Here is a 26,261-nt window from a genome sequence, read left to right as displayed (position 1 = left end):
GAGACGAATGCGTTTCAAGTATGCGCAAGCGCAGATAGATGCTCCCTTGGGAAATTTGTCTATTTATACTCCACCGTCCACTGACGGTAATCAATGACTAACGTGAAATGCTAGGAGTATTATTACGAGGCGGAGATTAAGCACTTTCACTTCATTCTGAACCGAGTCCGAACTTTTACTTCTGTCTGGGAAACAGTTCATTCAATTCGCCATGAACTGTTATTGGTAAAGGCGGTGCGCGGTGTGGCAACAGGCGAACGGAGCTGAAATTGATGGAGGAAATCAGCGCGTGTTGTGTAGTGGCGAGAATTTCTGTTTCAAGCCCAGCCATGTTTTTAACGATTTAGCTGCGTCAAAGGGGTTGTAAACATGTGTGATCGAATGCTGTCGTTTGAGGAATAGCTTAGAGAGACTATGGATGATGTGCTAGGCAGTTCTGTCGCGGTTCGTCGCACTGAAAGTGAGGGTAGCACGACAAGTGAAGACAGGGACAGCTCACTTCGCGTGTTTTTGGAAAAAGAGTCACTTGGACATTTGAGCGCTCTCTTCCCAGAAAACGTACCTCTTAGCTATTTTCAGGCTCTTACAGAGGACGATTTGGAACACGATTACAACGTCATAGATGACAAAGAAAGAGAACTTTTAATGAAGGCTATCGTGAAACTGCAGGAGGAATTTTCAGCAGAGGAGGTGAGCCTTTCTACCACTGTCTAAAATCAGTAAAGATTCACCGGCCAGGCTAAAATTACATAATGCTTTCCGAGTTTAATTTATCCTCGTGTTAACTTGAATTTTACCTGAAGTCAAGCAGTTTTCTGAAGTTTTAGACTTTCGTTTCTATTAGCTCCAACTGTGTATTTAAATATTTTCGCGGTTTTTCAATTTTTGTTTGCTTCCCCTTGAATGCATTTTCGTGTTTCCTAGGCCGTCGGCACGCCAGGAAAGACACATCTCCGCGCGGAATAATATCTGCTATGAGATATTTATCGCCCAAGATACTTATCTTTGTGATCAGACGAATGCTTTTCCTTACGCTTTTGCCTTAACTCGACTTACATATTTGTATTGCACATGTTTTTCAATTTAGTTTGATTTTATTTTTGTCTGTTTACTATAAGCTTTATACTCGTGGTCTGATGTTGGGCTTTGATCCAAAGTGTGTCATCTTCCGAGACGACATTCATGTGTTTCCTGACAATACGGTCAAAAACACTTTAATTTGGCCAAGTACACTTACCGAATCGATCAGATCAATTTCTCTAGAAGAACGCGCGAAATTTCACAAAATCGCATAAAATTTGTTGACTTTCCTGATTCCAGTCGCGTTGTGTTTTCGTCTGAATTATTTCCTTTGATCCAAATTAAATGTGGGGGTGTTTTCCGCTGGGAGTTGCTATTTAGCCCACAGTATGTCTTTGTTGTCGATCTATATTTATTGCTTCGGATGCCAGTTCACCCCGCATTTTTCAGAACACATCTTATTTACGATCAAAAGTTTGTCGCGCCATAATAATTTGTAAGTTATCTCTCTCGAACTTATCGTGTTCCAACTGCGGAGAATATCTCTCAACTAGGAATATAGACAACCTGCTCTACCATCATCGAGAAAATTTATTGCGTGTGAAAAATCTTATGCGATGTTAAGCAACGATGGGAAAGTGGTTTTGTGGATTAGACAAAGCTCTTTCAATTCTCTCTTCGAAATGGTACGTAAATGGGTAGACAATTCATATGAGGTTGTAAGTGAGTTGTTCTTTATTATGTTAATGTACTCCATGTTCATTACATCGGCCACAGCAGGGAATATTCGAGACCCTGTTTTTTCCATCAAGATATGACGATTTTTTACAGAGATAAACTGCTTCGATCGATGTATTAGGGAATTCCTGAATTGTGTTTGTGATTTCTCTCTACTTAATTTGGCACTGACGTGCAATTTGCATGATCATAAAATCTAGGTTGTACAAATAATGAGCAGCCTATTGTTGACAAAATAAATCTTTTGTTGGTTCAGAGAGTCGCTTACAAAACCTTGTCTATTAGTTTTTCTTGCTAAGGAAAAACTTGTGAACCTCAGTCATTCATGATAACTTATTTTCAGTTGATACTGCAATGAAATCTTCTTGTAGAGTTTGAATGTTAATTTTTTTTAACAAATCAGTCTAAAAAACGTCTACTGTATTTCAGGATTTTAATCAAAACAGATCAAAGGTAATTAACCTAAAAATCCAATCTATTTTTTTTTTTTTGCATTAATGTTTAGGCTGGAAAGCTATTAACTTCAGCAAGTGAGGATCTTGAGTGCTTAAATAATGTTCTTGAAAAACCTCCAATTTGTTTGTTCATCAGATGCATTTCTGCACTGTCAATTTTGTCAAGCAAGTTTCAAATTTCATCTGTAAGACAAGCCTGGTCTCAACAGGATTTGTTTCAAGGACTTCATATTTTTCTTATTATTTCCTGGTTTCTTCTATTTTTAAAGACAGTATTTTATGATTTAATTGATATGTGAAAGCCATGGTTTTGTTGTACTATTTTTGTACATAGAAGTTTAATAATCACAAAACTTCTCTTTGTAAAGAATTTTGCCAGCAATTTTTGCAAGTGACCCCCAGCCTCTAGATCTTTCTTAGAATACAGATGTATATCCTGACATTGAAACAGTTGTATAGTACAATGTATCGCTGAATCAGAGGTAAATACGTTTATGTCTGGTTTCAAGCAATCCTTGGCACTCCCAAGGGAACCTTAAGGCAGAATCATTTCCTTTTGATCTTACAGGCAAATTGAAAGTGTCGTTTTGAGCAAATTATGTTTAAGACAGCCAAAAAAATAGTAGAAATAATTATGAGACAGATCTGGCATTAACAGTGCATCTTAGATTAACAGACAACTTAATTGATTCCTTTCGATTCTGCTCAGAAGCAATATTTAGTCCATTTCAAATACCATTAATCAAATTTTACTACTTTGATCCAATTGCACATACACACATATGTACAAATCGCATGCAAGTTTTTTTTTTTTTTTCAACAGTAGATACTTCATTTGAATTTAGTTATTACAGTTGTATAGTAACTATGACTGGGTTATCCAGGTTTGAGAAAAAGCTCCAGATGACAAGGAATTGTTGCTTTCGATATCTGTTTTGAGTATCCCTAAGGATATCAGCTTAATTTGCTTTGCGAGTGTAACAAAATTATTTGGTGATTTTTTGAATTGAAATTAATATATGCATGTGGCTCATTTTTGGGTTCCACAGTATTTTGTAAGTGTTATTATGATTATCAAGTGCTTTTAAAACTTATTACTAAAAACGTTTTCCATGTCTAATTTGAGATTCCTCCCTTAACTTTTTCCATTATGGTTTTTTTGTCAACTCTGCACTACAGTATACATGTACATGAAATTGTTTTTGGTCCTTTAACTAGGATATTTTTAGCTGGTGATTAATATCTTGAAATCAAGCGTGAAGATACGCGTAAGGCACGTGTGTTGGTTCTGGACGAAATATGTGCACGTAGCATTACTAACATATTTTGTTTACGACTGTTTCTGTGGTAAACATACATTCAAGTAAATCTACGTACATGTGGTATTCTAGTATGGGATGATGTTTGGTCATGACATGACATGTGACTCAAATCCAGCAGAGAACTTTGCCTTTCTCATGAGTATGACTTTTTGTTTTGTTTTTCATTGTTATAAACACTATATTTAAGGGCTACCTTGTGTGCATGTTCTAGTCTGATGATGGTATAGTTCTCACCAAAATATAACTTCTAGTTTTGCCAGTTGTTGTCTGAATTTCATCACAATAAACATTCTCAGATCACCATTGATTTTCTATGCACTATATGTAGCATATATAAGTTTGTTTTTTTTATGCTGACTGCTTTTAACATTTCTCCTGTTTTGTTTGTTTCTTTTGTTTTTGTTTTTTTTTTTTATTACACAAACAATTAAGAACCCAAAGGTCATGGATCTCATAAATCAATAAGAAATTTATTTCAGAAATGTGTCTTTTCTCATGCTACCAACAAATACTCTAGGAAGTTGGTTTGATTGAATTTTGATGATTCATGTACATTTTTCCTGACCGATCCTTTAGATTCTTATATAACAGCAGAGTTCTTTTCGATAGCAAGCATGCAAAGAAAACTGTATGTTTCCTGTTTGAAGCAAGATATAATTTCTTCAGGTGGGTGACCACCCAATTTGTCAACCTTCAGCTTGTGTGGTTATTAATGGGTAGCTTCAAGCATGGGCCTGTCACTTGACATACATGTATGACATGGGAAACATCATTTTTTATGGCATTCAAATCCCAGACTTAAGTTTGAAAGTTTAATGACAGAGCAAATTATACATTTAATTATAATTAAAAGCCAGTTGGAAAACTATTTTAAGAGATTATTTCTGCTATGAGTTTTTATAAATATTAAAATGTGCTGAGGAAGAGGAAATACAACCAAAATGTTTTCAATTCTCACACATTTGAATGTACCGGTACATGTTCATGTATGGCCAAAGGAAGAATAATTCCAAAAACTTCATTTTCGGTCATTGTACAGCTGTGATTATGTGGTGAAGAAAATGAGACAAAAAGCAGATGATCAATAAAGTGGAAAGTGTATTTCTTGCACCAATTTAACTGTGACTCCACAGAATTCCTACAGGGAGTCACTTTGACTCCAGAAATGTTCAGCAGAATTTTAATGAAACAGTACAAAATCAAAGGTACAGACAATGTTGTAACAACATTTCTCTGTTACAGTGTAAATGGAGTTCGCCCATTGCTGTTTGTCAACCATGTTCGGCTCAGCAGCCATGTTTCAATGTAAATCATTTTAGTCCACGGTTCTCCTTCTCCCATGATGACATACTTCTTGTAATGGTGGCATAAAGCACCCACCTTCCTCAAACTCGCACTTTCAAAAATGACTGCATCTAATTTGTGAAAAAGGGGTCAAAGGAACCATGAAGGGAAAGGAAAATTTGTAATCCCTGACATAAGTAAAGGGAATTGCAATTTTAAGCAGAGAATTAAAAGGCAGTTTATTCTTGAACACCTGACAGTACTGTATGTATACCTAGCTGTTATGTTAATAGTATGTCTTTTGTTAAAAGTCAGTTATTTTCTTGAGTTTCTTGCTATGTATTTAATAAACAAGTAACTCAATTTTAATTAATGAAATTGCACTTGTAAGTTAATTTTGAATTATAGCTGTCATTGGTGTAAGTAACATAGACAATGAAATCCACTGTGAATTATTATTGTTTTTTTAAATTTTAGTCTGACTCAGAGCTTGACAATAGTGCAGAGTTCAATTCAGAAGTCTTTGCCTCTTTGCCACGGAATTTCAAGCTAAACCGTTCAAGATTCTGTGATGAATTTAATGCAGATGCAAGATCTAGGAGAAGAGAGAGCATTGGTTTTCCATCAGCGAGGCTTGATGAGACTTCTAATTTGTTACGTATGAGAGCAAATCCTTCATTGGGTAGTTCTGAGCCTAATCTCACAGGCAGCTGTGTAAGTAGACTCTATTTATTTAATAACTGATGATTCCATATGTTGATTTCTAGTTTTCTACGCATTCAGCCAGGCATTGAAATCACGATCGACTGTGGAATCTAGATTCCTCAAAGCTTCAGATGACTGAACCTTCCTATTTTGTGAAGCAATTTTTACTCCTGTGGCTGACAAAAATTGCTAATGGGAAATCTATCCTTGATTTTTTCAGCACTCGAAGAAACAGATTTGACAATATCATAATTGTTTTTCGCTTTCAGGCATGTAGAATTGTGTATTTTAGAGATGATGAACTATTTCACTATTGTAAAAACTGAAGGTCACTTTGGAATTTTGACAATTTAATTTTTCACTTTCAAATTTGAAGATGATAAGTATCCCATTTAAAAAAAAAAACTGATTAAATGTTTAATATTTCATGTTTTGTGCATTCTCTAAAATTCTACTTATGAATGTAGATGGTATAATTCCAGATCTATAAAGAATAATAAAAATGTTTTATCTCCTGAGGTTTACAAAAGAAAACCTGTAGAGAGAGCTTTTACTGGAATGTGAATCCGACACCACAGGAAATGAAAAAAGAAATGCACACACCATGGAAAACTTATGTTACGCCCTGTACATGTAAACGTGTTAAGTTCTTCTTACCAAATTGGAAATTCAACCAGTATAATACTTTTTCCACTCCGCATTTGTCTTGTCTTTTTGTTTTTTGTTTGTTTATTAACCTTTTAGTTCAATCACAGTGGTATCAAATGAATATAATATTATTGGTCAATAATCCTGTCACAGTTTTTCACATTTATTAGTTTTTCATAAGCCACTGCAATAGAAAATATGTCAAATTTTTTAGAGATCTATCAGGTAGTCAATTCTCATAGTATGTTGAATTGAATTTGTTTTTAAAATGTATAGAGAAGTCAGGGGTTGATCACAGTTTTAAACCTTGCCTCTGACCACCTGGCAAGTACATTGTTACATGTTATTTCTTGTGCCCAAGAATTTTCATCAAATGAATAATGCTATTTACTTTGTTCATTTTCAGAATGACATCAGCCGGAGACCAAGGTATTCTATGAATTTTGTTACTAATTTTCAACTGGTAATTAAATTATAACAATTATAATAAAAGAAAAGACACATTTCTTTCAAGCTCATCTGGATAAGCAGTCTTTTTTTAAAAAACTTAACATGATAATCCATTGTCTTGCAACATGAGTACGTTTTTGTACATACTGGTATGTACGATTTTGTGTCGTATTGTTAACATAATTTTTGTAACAATTATATAATATATATCATTTACAGACATTCATAGTTTTTTAGCACTTTCAAAGTCTTATTTGTTGGTACCTGTAGTTTGTTCAGAACCTTAGGAAAGTTTGATTCTTAAATGTATCAAAAGTTAAATGACTAGGTGTTATAATTGAATACATGTATCTTCTAAAAGCTTCCTGCTATGAGGAAATGATGTGTGTGATAACAAATTTCCCTCCTGTTATAAATAGTTATATATGTGACATATTATAGTGTTTCGTGTTTTTGGTTCAAAATTCTTCACACCAGTTTTATTTGTATTTTCCTTTATTTTGTTTCCTATTCAATTTCATACATTGAAGCAAAGGCAAATAACAATGATATATAATACTATTCAAACCAGGATATTTTCAAATCTCCAAAACAAAAAAATATAACTAAAGATACATGTGAATAGACATAATTATAGACTGCAAATTTGTCTCAAATACTTTTCAATTAGAAAATGTGACAAAAATCAAAGTTAAAAGTACTCTAAAATACTTTTTTGAGGAATTGCCTCATCTGTTTCCTATATATTTCACTTTTAAGTTTCTTGGCTTATTTAATAACATTTTGAAATTATATATATATCTATATATATATGTAGCAAACTCATTATCTTTCAGGTTTATGTATTCCTTTTCAATATGGCAATATCAATTGTTTCCAATTTGCATCTCAAGGTGTTTTGCAAACTTGCACTTTGCGTCATTCAGAGCTTTTCAAATGAGATAATTTTATTCTCCCATATAATGAACCTGTTATCTCTGGACAGCTTTAGTGTCATATGTTAATTGTTATTGAAATGAAACAGCCGTCTGTCAGATAATAACAAGCTGCTAAAAGGAATATTTTGTGGAGAGATTTTCAATATATCCCTTTAGGTAATGCTTTCTTGAAAAAGCCACCTTTTGGTACCTTTGTGTTGTTTGCAATGTACACCATATCTACTTGTCATTGATGCCTTACAGTGTATTTTGTCAAAATTTAATTTCAACATGAGGGAGGACATTGTCAGAAGGTTGGTTCCACAGGTTCTAAAGTATAACTTACAATTCATAAACTGAGATATATTTATTTAATTTTCTCTCAGCATTTTGGAATGAAAGGACTGAAAACAGATGCATTGAAAACCTGACAATTATTTTTCTTCAGTTGTCCATTCATCCAGTAGCTCTCACCAAAGCTTGTCAATTTTTTTAGACAATAATTATATACTTTAAACTATGACAGACATCCTGCTGGTCTTGCCATTGAGTTATTCAGTAATTTAATTCATTGTTATCTTAACAAGCTGTCCTGCACGTACTCTGTACATTGGAAGCTTTACTTCTCGTTATTGTCAGAACTCTATTCTTTCCAGCATGAAATTTTATATTACATGCATGTGCAGCTAATGCTTTGTTCAGTGTCTATGAAGAGCTACATGCTTCAAACTATTGTACAAGTTCACTAAAATTTGTGATCATGCCAAAATGTCTTTTCAGCTGCTCTTTTATTTCTATTCTTTCTGGAATACAGGCCAGAAATCTTCTTTTATAAGTCATTTATTGAGTGACAAACTTGAAAATGAAACTGAAGTACAATATTCAAGTTAAGTTCCTGAAAAGACTTTTACATGTGTCTCAGGTCATAGGAAATATTCTTTATTGTATAATGATTATGTGTTTGATGTAATGCTGATTATAACTTTGTTTTTATTTACTGTGACTGAAATGCTTTCATGTAGCTCTGAGCAAGTTTTTACAAAGTATTCCATAGGAAAAATATAAATATTTGTGTATGTTGTGGTTCAATTTCACCCTTGGTAGAATTTGGTATTTTTCTTTTGTTTTGCTATATGGTAATATATTAAAATTATGTAAATGAAACAAAGAAAAATACTAAAAATTGTGCAAAGGGCATTATTGCATCACAACATGTAATTATATTTATTTTACATGTGCATATAGTCTTGCCTGGCACTTGCATGGTAAATCATGAAATTTAGGTTGAAAAGCAGCTAAATTGGTTTCCATTTTTCCCCCTCAATTACTATCAAGAGTCAGTGTCTTTGAATTTTCTTTTGATACAACTCTTAAGTGTATAGATCTGTATTTTACTGCTTGTGTCTAAAGAACTATTCAACCTGAAAATAGTTTAGTTGGTCTTATTTTTAATTATCATTATGAATTTCCTTTGATAAGACAACAATGAAACTGTCCACATACCAGACTTTGTGTCTACATGTACAGTTGTATGTCTCCTTTCTTCCTACAATTTTCTTTGTGTACATTTTATCTCATGATTCTACACTAAGTGCACTCACCTTTAAATTTGGCAGCCTGATCTGTTCAAAGGCCTTAAAACACTTTTTTATCCTTGTAGGGTTCTCGGAAAGGTTGTTATCTCTACTGAACTTATTTTCGGTTAGACTCTTCAGATTGCAAGTGGACTACATAATCATAACTTAAGGCTTAATTTAATAATTATATGCAGTAAATTTGTAGGATTAACTGAGTTGTAATTTGATTTAAAAATAATAAAGTAGATCAGCGTCACTGGCCTTCTTTAAGCACAGTATCAGTCAAATGAAGCTTGCTGCTTTTTACTTTTCTTCATGTTTCAATTTTTGCTCGTTTTAAATTGTGATTCACTTTAAAATTTTCTAGTCAGATAAGATTTAATTTTGGTATTATTCATTAGAGGCTGTTAGTGGATTTAGTGATTCTTTTAAGAGGCAATTCCAGTGTAATGCAATATTTATTAGTGGTTGATTTATTTAAAGTCAGAGATGTTTTCAAGTCCCCTCAATAGGTAATTCACAGGCTAAAATTGATGAGGAATTCAATGCAGATTTTAAAAAGTCTTATTCCGAATTGCCATCTTTTCAAGGCTCAGCATGTTTTGCATGATTCCAAATTGTAAAGTTATTTATCTACAGTACATGTATGTTGATGAAACGGAAGTGTCTGTGTCATCATATATTGTACTTCATGTACAAAATAGGAGAAGCTAGGACTATTGTATTAATGATGCAGTTTTAAGTTGAAAATGTTTTTTGTGGGTCTTGTGAGTTCAACTGGATTTAAGGTATATTTAATAATTTCAGCCCATTTGTGCCATTTAGAGTGGTCAAAAGCAAGATTTTAACCAGTAGTATACAAGGTGAAAATACAGTCAAGATTCTGTCATAACAGAAAGCTCTGATTTCATTTCCCACACTGTTGTGCTACCAGGTTCAACATTTTACTAATTTTGATGCCTCACACAGTTTGATTTGGTTTCTTGTAGGTGTTCAGTGCTTTTTATGTTTTGTTTGCTTGTTTGTTTGCTTTCATTTACAAAATTTGTAAGCATATACACATACAGTGTAACAGGTACCAAGCTTGCTGTTAAATACTACATAATATTATTATGTTTATTGTCTGTTTCAACTTACAGTGTATAAAGTTAATGTTTGTATGTTTTCTTTTTCAAGTTCTTTCTCCTCTGGAACACGCAAAACTGGAAGAAGTTTCACAACAACGAGCTCCATGCCCTCAGCACACTCAGGTCGACCGTACCCACCGTTTTCCTCGCCATATTCACAAGGTGAGTAATTCATTTAAATACATGAACGTGTCCAAGTTCTTAGTTTTCCTTTCAAGATAATAGCTGATCTTGGGAAGACCCTAGTAACACCCTGACCTGCCGATCTATGTAGGCCTGCATTCCCATCTACAGCAATAAAGATACGAAATAATGTTTGAAAACTTGTTTTGTTCCGCAGGGTCTGACAGTCCAGTTGGTAGTCCTAGTTTCTACACCTCGTCAAATAACACAACTGCTGGAGCACATTTTGCCTTTTCAAATGTTAGGAAGTGAGTGTTAGATGTTGCACGTAGTTTGAGTATGTGCCACTAGGGCTTAAGATATTGTTAAGCATTTTTATCCAGATCTTTATTTTCTACATATAGAGTATAATTATATCAGGAGATCTATGCATGTAAAAAGTCACCTGTTGACTTGGCTCTGCAGTCCATCAAGGTTCTGCAACATTGTTGACTCTAAATGAGTAATTTCTATCTTTTACAGAGCGGATGTTGGTGGAAGACGTTGGTCAGTAGCATCCCTTACTTCATCCTCAGGATATGGAACACACACTCCTTGCTCATCATCATATTCTGTAAGCATCACAAATTATTATGTTTGTTTCATTTATTTGTTTTGTTTTGTTTTGTTTTGTTTTTAATCTGTATGTGTGTAGTTCTAACAAGAAATTCAAGGAAATTTTTATTTACGTAGAACATGGTGATTTACTGGTTGCAATTATTGTTGTTCTCTAGTCGCTTGCATCATCACAAGAAAAACTCCATCAGGTATGTGTACGTAGTTAGTAAGAGCTGTTATGGTGATTTCGTATTCAGCATCTCCTAGTTGGAATTCATATATTTTGCATTGTGCTACTAAAGAATTTAATCTCAGTTGTATTGTGCACATACTAATTAATGCATGTTTATAGGAATTTGTCTCCTGGTTGGTCAGTTCATTTGATCTCGCAAGCTTGCTACATGCATTCAAATTGTTATTTGTGGTGTAGGACCATGTATTTGTGTATGTATTTGTATGATTATTTATATCTTAATTACCGGTATAATTTATATAACTCAGTAAGTAAATTATTTTGTCACAGTTGCAGATAGGGTTACCTTACAGTGATGAATACAACTATGGAGCACATTTCAGGTAATAACTTATGAGTACATCCTTTGTACAATTATGCCAATAATTCCAAGACATTTTTTAAGCGACTGTCATGGAAGTGTGGTGATCATTTTTTTTACTTTGTTACACCTATTTTAGTGCCGATAGTGATCAGGAAGATGACAGTGGAGGTAGAAGGTCACCAAAACCACGACAGAGGTCTCGGAGCCTTAGGTAAGTTATCATTTGATATTTTGTCAAAAATTAGCCTAGCCCACCTGCCTGTTCTAATCATGGCCAGTTGGTGAATAGTTATGCTTTTTTAAGTACATGTATTTTATCTTGTTTTAGCCCTGGCAGATCACCTCTCATTCAAGAAGATGAACTGCAGTTACTTAATAACCTTTACAGAGAACGATTTCCTAAAGTAAGATTATCTTTATACACTTAATTAATGTTAGAAAAATTTGAACCAGTAAGTTCTTTAAAATTGTACATTGAGCTTTTTTAACTTGTATTGCCTATTGTTTCCATACACATATTTTAGTGGTTTTAACTACATATTTATGCATGTAATTTTATTCTTCTGCCGGACTTGAAAATGACCATTGATCAGCTGAGACATTGTTTGTTATAGCGCTGGTTTTTATTATGAAATTAATGTTAGAAAATTTGCCTTTCTATTGAAAATATTTAATGGATTTTCATCGAAAATTGTATACACATACATGTACAACTGTTAACATGTTTACGCAAACTAATGGTCTTCAATCTTCTGTCGTATCACTGTACAGCTCTCATGATTTTATTAGTTATTGTTGTACTCAATTGTTGTTATTTTTGGCAGGCTATTACACAAATGGAGGAGAATCTCAGTGTAAGTACTGTTTCTTCAGTGAGGAATAATGTCACAACATTCCAGTAAATTTTGTTGATACAGTCTGCAAAAGAATTGGGGACATGACAGAGCTCTTGATGTTGATCCCAGTAGTGTCTGATCAGTAAGTTGTCACATAGTTTGACACTGCATACTGTTAAGCAAAATTCAATGTCATCATTTTTGTCAATGTCATCATCTATTAGAAAGAAGGAGGGGCATGATAAAAGATCCTTTGAGGGGGGTGGGGCTAAAGAAGGGGAAGGTGCACAACCTAGTATGCTCCAGAATTGCGTGGGGAAAAATTTTCCCATCTCTTATTCTCCAGTAAGTGGGTAATAATAACCCTGTATTTGTTCAAACATATAAAAATACATTTTTATTTCTTTTTTAGGAATTGATAGAAGAATACTCGGAGGAAGGAGCTCTTAATCACCATAGTTGTGACGGAGTTTTGAACTTTGTCTGGAATCAGGTACATGTGCATTCTTTCTGATCACTGAACTGGGCATAGGGTTTCCACAGGTCATGGAATGATCAGGGGGGAAATACATCTAGGGGAGGGAAACGTCAGGGAATTTTATTTTTAGTCGGGGAAAATTGACATTTTGAAAAGAGAAAGTGGGGGAAAAGAAAAGAAAAGAGAAGTCAGGGAAAACTGAAATAGTTTAACATGGCTGAGTTAATACTTAAGACTGGAAGAAACATTTTGGGTTAGCGTGATTAATGACGAAGTAATATTTGTTGAAAACTTGTCAGTCTTCATGAATGGATGGAAAGTACAGTTGCAAGGGGTAGCTAGAAGCCGCCACTGTATCTGACATTTTGTATTTATTTGGTCAGGGAGATTTTATTTTTATCAGCAAAAATCAGGGAATTTTGAAAATTGGTGTCTGGGGCAACCATGTCACCAGTGCAACATATGTGTGAGTTATGGGTAATGAGTATACCATGTCAACTTTTAAACCCAGGAGAAGCTTTATTCTCATCATTGATTTTGAACATTCTTGCAGGTACTCGAGGCTGCTCGTGATCTCCTTAAACAATCTCAGGAGGGTGCTCTGACAAGTCTGTACTTCTATGACTTGTCTGACAGATTGGAAAGACTCCTCTTCGAGGTAAAAATATTTTGACGTATCTACATAGAAATGGAGCGTTCATGTGCTCTTGTTTTCATTCTCTTTATTTGACACTTCTGTTTCTCACAGGCACACCAGAAAACAGACCAAGATGCCTCTCCTGTGAAGAAACTTGTGAGGAAGATGCTTATGATCATGTCAAGGCCTGCACGTCTCCTAGAATGTCTGGTAAGTTCTTACATTTCGTTATTATTAATTCGGGAAATAAAGGTTGTCTCTATCAAAACGACGGACCAAATGACTCTTCAGTATGCCAACCATTTTAATAAGTGATGGACACACCAACTGACCTATGTCTGACCGATGGACTGACTAACCGACGGACAGACAGACAGACGGATTGAGAGACAAATGGACAGACGGACTGATGCACAGAGAGACAAACGGACGGATGGACAGACAGACAGACAGACAGAAAGAGTAGAGATTGCTGAGCTAACATTTCATTTCTTGTTCTGATTTCCAGGAGTTTAGCCCTGAAGGTTTTTATAATCAGTTGGAGGAAGAAGAAAGAGAGCTGGAGAGGATTCCTGACAAGACTGACATCACTAACTACGTTAAACTCAAGCTTGGACTTGTTCAATCTGAAGAACCCAGACCGAACTCACCTGAGGACCCCGAACCTGAATCACAATCGGTATAAAGCGTTCGTCTTTTATCTGATCTTGATTCTATTCCTTCGTTCGTTCTCTGGTTCGCTCCCTTGGTCGGTAGCTTGTTCGCTCGTTCCTCGTTAGTTCGTTCGTTTGTTCGTTCGCTCGTTCGTTCTCTCGTTCGTTCGTTTTTTTCGTTCGTTAGCTCGTTCGCTGGTTCAATCGTTTATTAGTGCATGCGTGCGTAGTGTGCCTGTTTGCCCGTGTAGATTCGTGCGTCCATTCATTCTTTCGTTCTTTCGTTTGTTTGTTCATTTATTCGTTTGTTTCTTTATTTCTTTATTTTTTCACACATGTGTTACTCTATGCATATTGTGCAGTATATTCATCCCTCTAAATACATGTATTTGTCTTTGTGTCAGAAATCTTCCAGTCCTAATTCCGCAGCGGGGGAGATGCCCACTGAAGAAGACTTTGAATACATCAAACTTATTAGCAATGGAGCTTATGGGTGAGAAAGCACCCTTGATAATGTAGGAATTACGAGATTGAATTACATTTGTATTAGTGAACGTACGGTTTTATAGAGATGTAATAATTGATTGTGTGTTTTGGTCATCTTTCAGTGCTGTTTTCCTGGTGAAGCACAAGCAAACTCACATGAGATTTGCTTTGAAGAAGATGAATAAACAGCTAATGCTGCACAGAAATCAGGTACAGTGTTAAAATTATAAAACTCCTTCTCACTCTAACGATAAACAAAATTGTTTTCCAAGAAATGGATGGAAAGAGCCTCAAGTAAAAGCCAACAAAGGCGTCTTACGAAGTGTTTCGCCGAGTTACTTTCTAATTTTGGCTTGAATTTCCTCTCAAGGTGCAGCAAGTATTTGCGGAAAGAGACATATTGACTTTTGCTGAGAATCCCTTTGTTGTTGGAATGTGGTGCAGTTTTGAGACCAAGAAGCATTTGTGCATGGTGATGGAGTATGTCGAAGGAGGAGATTGTGCTTCGCTTTTGAAGAACAGCGGTCCTCTACCCATGGATCTTGCTAGGTACTTCGCCTTACTTTATTACTTACTGGGTTATGATTCACGAGATGTAGTAGCGTTAAAAAAGCGCAGTTTTTCACGATTTGCAACGCGCATAAAACTTTTTGAAAACCGATTTTCAGTTAAAATTCAAGGGTTGAAACGAGATAAATCTTTCAGAGAATTTTGTGCGACTGTGGGTATTCGTAAAAGCTGTACAAAAGGTTAATTTCAGAGTCAAAGATTTCTTATACTGTTATTGCCATTTACGACCGCTTTGTTGGACCATGACTGAGTGAAAAAGAATTAGGAATGAAGTTAAGAAGTGACTCTCGAAGATGGCATTTCTTTAATGTATTGCATTAGACGGTGATCTATTTACGTTGGTTTATCTATGAAAGATTCTGAACAAAACTCAATCCTTTGGGAGGATATTTTGGACAAGGCGATAGAAATCCAGAGTTTTTAAAGTTATAATTTTACAATAGATTTCTCCGTTTGGTTTCACCAGAGTTTCTTGAAGGACGTTGTTTATAGTGATTCTCTGTAATTTGTTCATTTTGATTTTTAGGGCGTACATAGCGGAGACAATCCTAGCTGTTGAATACCTACACAGTTATGGAATCATTCACCGTGATATCAAGCCTGACAAGTAAGTTAATGCAATTCACTGCTGGATAATATCACCTTTATGGCCCGTGAAAGCAACCGGATTTTCCTCATGTGCCTAACTACAAAATTTCTGTCTTGCGAAGTTGTGATGTTGTACACACTAAAACGTTTACTCACTACTTGTTTAATTGTATATATTTTTCAGTCTTTTAATTACTTCCTTGGGTCACATCAAACTCACAGACTTTGGTTTGTCAAAGATTGGACTCATGAATAGTAAGTGCTATTTTTTTATTGCAACCATAGACTGGGTTTGATCACGGGTTGAAGTTTGAGAATGCAAGTTTGACATTTCCCACGAACCAAGCTCGAAGGAAATACTTACAAATCTATCTGGCTAGCAGAGGAAATTGTTTGCCAAACAATCTTCGTTCAGCCGTCGATAGATGAAAATGTGACCTCTCAAGCGGAAACGTACACTACGGCTATCCGTTCAACGCCCAAAAACCCGTCCGCTTGCCGTTTTCCATCCGTTTGTCATCTGTTCGTGATCGATGGGATGCCGTTCGAACGAATTGGATCATCCGTTCAGAAAAATTTTTAGTCGTTTGAACGGCTGCTGATATCCGTTCAAAAAAATCTTCATCCGTTCGAACGGCTGAGGTCACCCGTTCGAATAAAATCTTCATCCGGTCGAACAGGTGAGGTTATCCGTTCGAAAAAAATCTTCATCCGTTCCAACAGCTGAGGTTATCCGTTCGAAAAAACAAAAAGCAGCCGTTCGAACGGCTGATGTTATCCCTTTAAAGAAACTGCGGTAGTTCGAACAGCTAATGTCACCCGTTCGGGAAAATAGTATTCAGCTGTTCGAACGGCTGCTGCTATCCATTCACACAAAACTAATCAGCCGTTCGATCAGCCAACGGTATCTGATGGGAAACAGGTTTTCGAACGGCTGGGATTATCTGTTCAGAAGGAACTTTATACAGCCGCCTAGCCTGCAGAACAGGCGGATAAGCGGGCTCTAGCGCGATACACGAGCGGGCGCGCGAAGCGCGAGGCGAGAAAAATCCGCCTGTAGTCACACGATTGTTTATGCTCTTCCAACCGTTCGCCTGGCGAACGGTTTTTGCTGATTGGTTGCTTTATGCTACGCGACGTCAGACGCGAGAAAAAACAAAATGTGTTTGATTCGGGTGACAGGCCTACACGGACTCCTACGGCTCGTGACATTTCTACATTTGCCGTTCTCTTATAAATTCCAGCCCCTCAACCTTTTATTTTGCTCTTTACTTTTTTCTGAAGGGCACTTAGTGTTCTGTTATCAGGATGACGTTTTTAAAAGTAGAGTAGAGCCGTTGAACTATTAGAGGTCAGAGCTCTGCATAGTTTCAGCTGTTATCTATCGCTTTGTAGAGTTTGACACTTCTGTAATTTACCATGTGCTGAGTAATGTTGTTTGTCGTGCCTCATTTCTATTGCAGAAATGTATGTTGTATCTCTTTAATTATTCGCTCTGGAGGGACAAAGTCGGTGATCATCAATGCTGATTATTTGCATTCTATATTGTGACGCCGGGCCCGGTTGTTAGATTAAAACTGTGTCAAGTTATATGGCTTTTCACCACGGATCATATTTACCTTTGTCCGACTGCTTCGAGAATCTTAGAGATCCGTTCTGTGTCGTTAAAGTTATGTTTCTTGCATCTAGAATTTGTTCGAGCTTTTCGTCTCCTGAGCTCGATGTTTAGGTTTATACCTCCTTTGTTCGTTTTAGCACCACATCATTTAAATTTAGCTAAATTTAGATTAGCCTGCAGAACAGGCGGATTAGCAAACTCTAGCGCGATACACGAGCGGGCGCGCGAAGCGCGAGGCGAGATTTTTTTCGCTTCGCGCTCCCGCTCGTGGATCGCGCTAGAGCCCGCTAATCCGCCTGTTCTGCAGGCTAAGACAGATTCGGGTCCGTGATGGAAAACAATTATTGCCGGTTCTATTATGTTAAAAGCTTTTGGTGCCCATTTCTAAGTTTTGTCAAGTTTTGAAAGCAGAAACGAAGAAGTGTGTAATAAGAATTGCAACTATAGACTTACGAAAGGGGAGCAAAAACATATCCTTTATCAAAACATCAACATCTCCCGCATTTAGCCACAGAGCCGTTCATAACCATTCGTTCAATACGAACCCTTTTCTTCGGCCGTTGGAACGCCTGGAAAAATATGTTCCAAATGTTTCTTTAGCAGTTCGAACGCCTGGCGTCATCCGTTCGAACAGCTGGCATCACCCGTTAAAGAGTTTTCGTTCGCCGCTCGAACGGCTCGCGTCATCCGTTTGAAATTTTTCCTGTGCCGGTCGAACGGCTGGCATCATCTGTTCGAAATTTTTCCGTGGCCGTTCGAACGTTTACAGCATCCGTTCGAAATTTTTCCGTGGCCGTTCGAACGGTATTTGAAACCGTTTTGAACGGCTGGAACATCCGTTTCTCATCCATTCGTCAGCCGTTCGCCAGCCGTTCGTTTTGACCATTTAACTAATATCCGTTAGTGACGTTTTCGCGTGAGAGGTCACAAATTGGTTTTCTTTATTCGTACTGAAAAAGACATTTGTTACTGTTTCGCCCGAAGTAAAAACCGGAAGATTGGCATTGCGAGTTAACTTTTCAAGTTTCTTCTGGACGTCTTCAGTACCTTGTTCGCAGCCTTTTCGACTTGTGAGATAAACGTCGTTCAATTAAGAATGTAAAAGTCCAACCTGCTAGCACCTCTTCGATGTTGTTCGATAGCGCGTCCTTCGTCTGTCGTAGTTTATTTACAGTTAATTACACCTTATTTTTACCCATAACTGCCTTATCTACGCCTGGTAAATCTTACACCACTTAGTTCATATTTCTTATATATTGAATCATATTTCACGTCTAGGCACCACTCACATGTATGAACACTCACTGGCCCAGGAAACAAAGCAGTTTACAGACCAACAAGTGTTCGGCACCCCAGACTACCTGGCGCCCGAGGTCATTCTCAGACAGGGTTATGGCAAGCCTGTGGACTGGTGGTCTTTAGGTATTATCCTATACGAGTTCCTCATTGGAGTGCCCCCGTTCTATGGCGATACGCCTGAGGAGCTATTTGCTGATACGTTGAGTGGTGAGTAAACAAACTAGATTTGTAACGTAATGGTGGGCTTTAAAGTACATAATTTTTGGAATGGATGACAGTAATGCTTGAATGAATAGGTTATGCGAAGCGGTCTCGAACCTACCACTCCTCATAAAGATATATGAACATTTTTGTTTTCATCGAAGGTGTTATTGAATGGCCAAGTGAAGATGAGGCACCTCCAGAGGACGCCAGGGACTTGGTAACAAGATTGCTGGAGCAGGATCCCATTGGACGTCTGGGCACTACAGGTGCGTGGACCTCTGTGGTCTTTATTTTTGCGTCTACAAGATACCTCACACTTGTATGTGCCTTTGTCCAGCAAGGTGTACCATTAGAATAATTTAAGCTTTCTTTTAGCGTATATTCAGGGAGAAATCTTCAATAATGAGCGTTAAATTTTTGGACCGAAAATCACAACCCACTCCACGAGGCCAACGTAGCATTGATCTGTTGCATCTTTTGTTCGTGGTAGATAAATCTTCATAGAAATTCCCAAGACTTTCCAATTCTTCTTGTTCAATCCGAACTAGCACGAACATTTCCGAAAGGGGTCACGTCAGCTTGACGTCGTCAGTTACGATCATGTTGCTTAGTAACATCTTACGATAATCGCGGCTCGGGCAATTTTTGGAAACTTGACTTTCAAAGCTGTGTTTGTTGATTGTGTTTTCTATTTTTTTCTCTCGTCTTGTTCGGTCCTCTGGCCAGGTTCACACGAAGTAAAAGAACATCTCTTTTTCACGGGCTTAAACTGGACGGCGTTGTTGAGACAGAAAGCTGAGTTTATACCTGTCTTGGACGGCGAGGATGACACAAGCTACTTTGACAGTAAGTCATGACTCCGTTCAGCTAAGCTGGGGCAGATCTAGGGGGTTGCAGGGGTTCGGTCGAACCTCTTAAATTAAAAAAAAAAAATGAGGCATTGTAAAACGCTGTCATGGCCTCAGAATGCTAGAAATCCCATTTCCGAGGATCTCAATTTCAAAAACTTTTCCGGGGCAGGATGCTACTGGACACCCCACCCCTCCATAGGGGACTGCCTTTGGCGGTCCGTATTTCGAACCCCCTTCTCTGAATTCTCTAAATCCTGTATCCGCCCCAGGCTTTAGCCTTGTTAACCCCTGCTGTGGTAAAGATGTAGTTTCACTTATAAATGTGAGTACTAAAATGTCTATCGTGACTTATTCCCTATCTGAACTGTGCTCTCTTAATTTTTACAGCTCGTGCAGACCGCTACAACCATGAGCTTGAAACAGATGATGACGAAGACGATGATGAAGAATTCAACAACTTCTCCAGCGAGTTTAGTAACTTTTCCACATGTTCCCCCCGGTATTCCCGTATCTGTGCGTCCCCGGTACCATCTCCGGTGCCGTCTCCGGGTGCTTCCCCAGGGCCTTCATCCCCCGTATCCCCCAACACCGTGAAGAAAGCATCTACAGACAGCAAAGACTCGTGCGAGGAAGTCACCACACCGCGCAGTGATCAGAGTTCCGAGAGCTCCCCAATGACTGTCCGAAAGAGGGATGTAACCGAACGACTTCTTCTTCGTTCGGAGAGTCGAGAGAGCGACGAAGATTTCCGAAGACAACGAAGCGATAGTGGTGTTGATTCCGATAAGCCTCGGAGCAGAACGAACTCGACAAACGAGTGAGTATAAGTAGATTGCGAATGCGCAGATTGATAGTAACTTCGTTTCTCTTCTCATCTGGCAAGTTTCTTACGTTACTAAGTTTCCAACCAACCGGCTGTTATTTTTTGTTTCAGATCTTTATCCCCCACGAGGCGTGATCTGAGCCCGGAATCCCCCCTCACTCCCCCCACAGTCCGACTACGAAAGAAAGCCTTTTCAGACTTGGCTACAGTCCCTATCCCGCTGTTATCGTTATCGGCGGACGAGGAAAGCCCGACCAAGCCTCCTACGGCCAGCCTTACTGTGGAGACTGAGGACAGGTATCGGGTGTATCGAACCCATTCCCTGCCGGCTGAGAGAGAGCATAGACTGTCTACTGCACCTAAACTGGAACTGTCTTGTAAGTCTTGATTGAGATTGAGAATGATTATTTTTTAGTGAACCCCTTTACTTTTTAAGATGGCTTTACATACCCTGAGTAATCTGCGATCTAAAATTTAAACATTCCATAAAACATCCTTATAACCAGACAGACCAAACCTTGTGTGTTAGCTTTAATAAGTCCAAACTTGCGGCCGAAAACCAACGTTGAAAAATGTGGACTATAACGGAATAAAGTATTTCATGCACAAAATTTATTTCCATGTTTATTTTCCACAGTGTCTGATGATGAATACCGAGCTTTGCGACATCATATAAAAAGCCCTCCGGGTTCACCCCGATCCCAGAGTCCTTCACGCTCTCCCAGGAGCCGCAGAAGAGCCAAGACTCTGTCACTCAACCTCCGACCACCAATCATAATCGAGAAAGGTCCGCGTGGATATGGCTTTACCTTGCAGGCCATCCGAGTGTACTTCGGCGATACGAACTACTACAAGGTCCACCATCTTGTGTCGGTCAGTAGTCACACTTCTTGCTTGTTCGCTGTCTTGCTGAATGACATGCTCGCTTGCACGTTACATTAGAACCCCGCGTGTAAGAATTAAGAACCTGCTAAGAGCCTATAGCCTAAATTACCAATAAATACCCCAAAATACAAGAAACTATTATAGGTTCCTACGCGTGGGCTTTTACTGTATTCTGTTTCCAGTAAAAAGTTCTAAAGAAGGTGAATTTTTAATCCCTGTAGAATGTGGATCATGGAAGTGCTGCATTTGAATCAGGTCTAAGGCCTGGAGACTTGTTAACCCACGTGAACGATGAGGTAAGAGGGTAACGCACATGTAGTTTTCTTTTCGGCTTTATTTGGTTTGTCACACAACGCTTCTACCAACTTGTAGAGTCCGGAGTTGTGTTGCGTGACATTCCTATGTCACTTCTTCGTGGTTGATCTTGAAGATTTTACTGCTGTGGTCTTCAACTGTTTTATTACTTTTCCATCCTTTGAAACTTCACATTATGATAGACGCTTTGTGGCCCAAGTCTCACTGTTAAATCCTGGATTAATTGTCACCAGAGTGATATTTAGCATTGTTTTGCTAAGATGTATCACAAAACCACAGACTGATGGTGTTGTTATTTCCTTTGCAGTCTGTGGTGGGACTTACTCACCGAGAGGTAATAGAACTTATTCTCGGCGGTGGTGCAAAGGTGATGTTAAGCGCTACAGAACTCGCCAAGACTTCTATCAAGAGAGGAGGTCGGAAACGTGTGCTGTCTGCGAGTAAACAGGTCAGAAAGAAGCTACCTTTCAGACGAGGAAGAAGAGGAACAATTTCTCCTAACCCCTCCCCTGGTCCTGAAACGGGTGACAAACCGCCGAAAACTAAACCCTTCTGGAAACGGTTTGGACGAAGAGCAAGCCATTCACTCTCCCCTGGGAATAGTAGTGTTCGACGGACGAGCTCACTGAAGCGAATGGTGTCGTCGCCGGACACGAAGACGCAGCGACCTGCTTCGCCTAAACTCGTTTCGCCGTCGTTTGATTTTCGGGCTCCGTCGGATCAGTCATCGTCTTCCGTTAGCAGCAGCCCTGCTTCATCACCAAGCTCGCCTTGTGCTCATGGCTTAGGTCGACCAGGTGGGTGGGAGCTGCTAAGATTTAGCTTGCTGGCGATGAGTTTCTAGAGAAACTATTGTGCTGCATTTTCGGGAAAGTTGCATTCCTCCATTTTTCACCGGCGAAGAGCCAACACTCGAAATGCCAACTTTCTAAATTCGGTATAGCAAATTGCCTTAATCGACATTAACTTGATAATAAGCTCATTAAAAATACTGCTAATTACTGATAATTGGTGAATTTGATAAGCTGTGACTTCCATGATATATTCCTCGATAATGTACGGTTTTGCTTGTTGTCATTTCTGAGCAAATGTCTTCGCAAAAAAACTCGAGATTGTAGTTTGCCTGTTCATTTTTAAAGAAAGATGTGAAATCTCTTTCATGCATGGAAAAGTAGTGAATAATTAACAATTGTTCGCCGAAGTGGAGGTGAATAGTGGTGGATAAGCGGCGAGGTAAATATCCATCACTTTCACCGACACTGAGGTGAATAATTGTTTTAGTATATACCACACAAGCTGAATAATTGTCGGACCAAAACGTTATTTTATGTGTGACAAGCGGTCGGAAATTTTAAAATCTCTCGCGCCGGCTGCTCGGAGGTGAATGGTGCATTCTAATCACCTCCGAGTTAACCAATCAGAGCGCGCGAAAAGCACTATTCACTTGTGTGGTATATACTAATGTCACTTATTCATGATTGATGTCTTTTAGGAACACTTCAAGGACTTATTCCAAAGTTACGAGCGGTCCGTTCTCCAAGGAGAAAGTCCTCAACACACGTCCCCGTGTCCCCCTTAGCCAGGACACCTTCGCCAACCTCAGCCTCCCCCTCACATGGTCACGGGCATGCGCATCAACCTCGCAGCACTTCTCCTTTGACCTTGCGAGGGTCTCCTGCGTCACCGCACCTGGCTACAATCACGCCCCAGACCTCGCCGAGGCCTGGTTCACCGTTGTTAAGGCGCGCGCTTTCGCCAGAGCATTTCCATCTCGGTAAACACGATAAAAAGACGGACTTTCGTACTAGAAAGACTTCCAGAGAAGAGAGGGCTCCACTCGGAAGACAGGACAGCTTTGAGCTGAAGGGACGACATCATCGTAAACATGATACTATTTTTCAAGGAGTTCGCTGTGTTCTGGAGCAAGAGAGCTTTGTTGAACGAGCGCGTAGCGTTAGTTTGAATGAAACTAAGAGTCAAAATAAACTTGAACTCAAGTGCGAGCTGCGGAGACATTCAGAAGAGGCGCCTAAGACGTTTTTAAATCTGAAAAGCGAACCAAAGGATTCTTCTGAGGAGAGATTAGAGGAAACGGAACATGACACGAAGTTAGACGAAACCGAGCATGACACGAAGTCGGAAGGAACCAAAGTGGACACGAAGTTGGAGGAAACCGAACAGGACACGAAGTTAGAAGAAACCGAGCATGACACGAAGTTGTGACGACTGACGGTCGTGATTTTATCGATGCTGAAATGCTCTCTTTTTAATTATTAACGATCGCTGATCCTGCTATTCGATAGATCTGAGATCAACGATCCTTAGTAACTAAACAAGAATTTGAAGAGAGTTCCCAAGGAAGTGGCAAGGATGGAGGTCGTATGTCTTGTAAATATCTGTAAATTAATGTACATATGTAAATATAAAGAAGATAATGTCATGAAACACTAATTTATAAGTCTGATCAACAAGCTCGATTTTAGAAAGTAGAGAATTGCTGTGTACGTTTGCAGAGGTAGAGCTAACGTGGCCGACCTGTTGTTCCCAAGTGATTAAAATACATTTTCTCCGTACAGTATCTGTACATTGGTTAGCAGACAAGTGATGAGAACAGGGGAATTCATCAACTAGCTGTGCTATTTTGATTACCACCAAATTCTTTGAACTGACATTGAGAGAAGTGTATGGAAGTCATTTAGGAGAATTAACATTTGTAGCTTGGGATTCAAACGATTGTTCGCCTAGTGAGGAGTTACCTAGTGGTCACCTTAAAATTTACCTTTGTATTCAGTAACCGAAAAATTACCCGACTGAAAGTCAAAAAAAGTTCTTGTGCGAGTAACGCAAACGCATATTTGATGCAGATTAAAGAATAGAATTGTAGAGTAGATGCCTTAGCACAGTGTATTGGAATAGAGTCTTAAGTAAAGTGATATTTTATAACGTAGAGAGATATTCTTTGGTAATTTAATAATTTAATTTTGAAATCGGATATAATTGAGGATGGAGTGATCTTAGTGTTTCCAGAAGTATATATGGCCAATTACAGCACTAAAAGCTGCTTCGATATCTAGAAAACTAGAAATTGCTCAGAATGCAAAAAGTTGCTCGAAACGAAAAGTTGCTCGAAATACGAAAAGTTGCCAAAAAGTTGCCGAGCAACTTATGGCAAACCCTACCTGTTTTAGTGTGCGTGCGTGCGTGCGTGCGTGCGTGCGTGTTTTGGCGTGCGATTGTGAGTAGTTTGATATCCGCGTGTGCGTAAATTTCCGAATCTCCGAAACAAGTGTAGCAACCCAAGTGAGAGAAGCTGGTTTTCTCTCGCATGTTGAAATTCCTGGCTCCCAGCTTGCGGAAAAACGGACGGATGTCTCCCTCCGCGCGTTTCCTCCACTATCTGGGAGTCTGGAACAGGCTAGATACTGTATTAAGAATATGACTTAAAAATTTGGATTGATTCCAGACACTGCTTGAATGAAACGTAATAAACTAGTTTATAAACTGATATTGCTCCTTCTTGATGTAAATGGAAACAACGATAAATAGTGTCTTATTGAAGTTGTCTCATTTAATAACGCTCAGAGATATGGCAATTGTAATCAGCTTCACCACCACAGTTTCCACGAAAATAGTTGATTAAAAACGTCTCAATTTTGTGAAATCGTCCACTTTCAAGCCAAAAGGTACAAAAGTGACTGAAAAGTTGAGCTTTGTGCGTCGAATATGGATAGAAATTTTAACAAGTGTCATCCGCAAGGGTTATAATCTTGTAATCTTGTCATTGGGTTTAGCTTTTCATAGTGTTTTCTTACAACAAGTTCTGCGCATTTTCGCAACGGACTTCGAGGCAAAGAAAACCGGAAGTGCAGGTTTGGTTTCCGCGTTGACCGAATTGAAACGATGAGCCGCCTAGCCCGCACAAAGAAGACACTGCCAAACGGTTACAGTTTGGTGACTTACTTCGTCATAATGACCCCCGTATCACTTGCAGTATATCACACGACAGAGCGGTTTTCTCTTTTAGTGCCGAATTTGTTTTCCTAAAAGACTCGCGCCACTTTGTCAGCTAAAACCATAAGCGATCGTGATTGGCTCCAACATTTTACCGCGCTTGACGTCGGCTTCATTTGTTTGGAGTTTTCATTGGTTAAATGGATTGGTTGAGTCCTTTGTGATTGGTCAGAACGATTTGTAAGACGATAAAGGATAATATTTTATAGTTTCAATAGAGAGATGGTAATACTGGTAGTTTGGGAGCGTGGCAAGAAACGTTGTAGAGGAGCAGTGGATGAATTCGTTTTGAAAAAAGGAAATTGACCCACTAACTAACTTAACGTTTTTTATCGTGGCTCCAGATGTACTAAATAGTCTTTTAAGCCTGTAAGTAATTTTCCTGGCAAGGGAGGTATTTATTCCTTTTTTTGGCAGTGAAACAAGTGAACGCAAACTGAAATAAGAAAAATGTCTTTCGTTTCCTCGTTGTTTACCTAACCCAAGC

The 26,261-nt window shown here is 38.3% G+C and overlaps 1 protein-coding gene across 1 annotated transcript; it reads left to right on the top strand.

Moving 5' to 3' along the window:
* Nucleotides 1-65: 65 nt before the first annotated feature.
* LOC110053707 (microtubule-associated serine/threonine-protein kinase 3-like) lies at nucleotides 66-25,268 on the top strand. The gene is made up of 29 exons (XM_089287147.1): nucleotides 66-690; nucleotides 5,297-5,533; nucleotides 6,579-6,601; nucleotides 10,293-10,405; nucleotides 10,584-10,674; nucleotides 10,889-10,979; nucleotides 11,140-11,172; nucleotides 11,487-11,539; nucleotides 11,657-11,731; nucleotides 11,849-11,924; nucleotides 12,345-12,374; nucleotides 12,769-12,849; nucleotides 13,388-13,492; nucleotides 13,583-13,681; nucleotides 13,980-14,150; nucleotides 14,529-14,617; nucleotides 14,733-14,820; nucleotides 14,981-15,159; nucleotides 15,707-15,787; nucleotides 15,953-16,023; nucleotides 18,665-18,892; nucleotides 19,051-19,155; nucleotides 19,616-19,735; nucleotides 20,128-20,557; nucleotides 20,675-20,940; nucleotides 21,201-21,436; nucleotides 21,670-21,744; nucleotides 22,071-22,560; nucleotides 23,256-25,268. Exons 1-29 carry the CDS (start codon nucleotides 415-417, stop codon nucleotides 23,984-23,986), a joined length of 4,743 nt encoding a protein of 1,580 aa, XP_089143273.1. The 5' UTR covers nucleotides 66-414; the 3' UTR covers nucleotides 23,987-25,268.
* Nucleotides 25,269-26,261: the final 993 nt, after the last annotated feature.

This window comes from Orbicella faveolata, unplaced genomic scaffold (genome assembly GCF_042242905.1).
Source record: "Orbicella faveolata isolate gen_17 unplaced genomic scaffold, um_ofav_v1 contig_14, whole genome shotgun sequence".
Classification (NCBI taxonomy): Eukaryota; Metazoa; Cnidaria; class Anthozoa; order Scleractinia; family Merulinidae; genus Orbicella; species Orbicella faveolata.
This window is presented reverse-complemented; position numbering and strand designations above follow the sequence as displayed.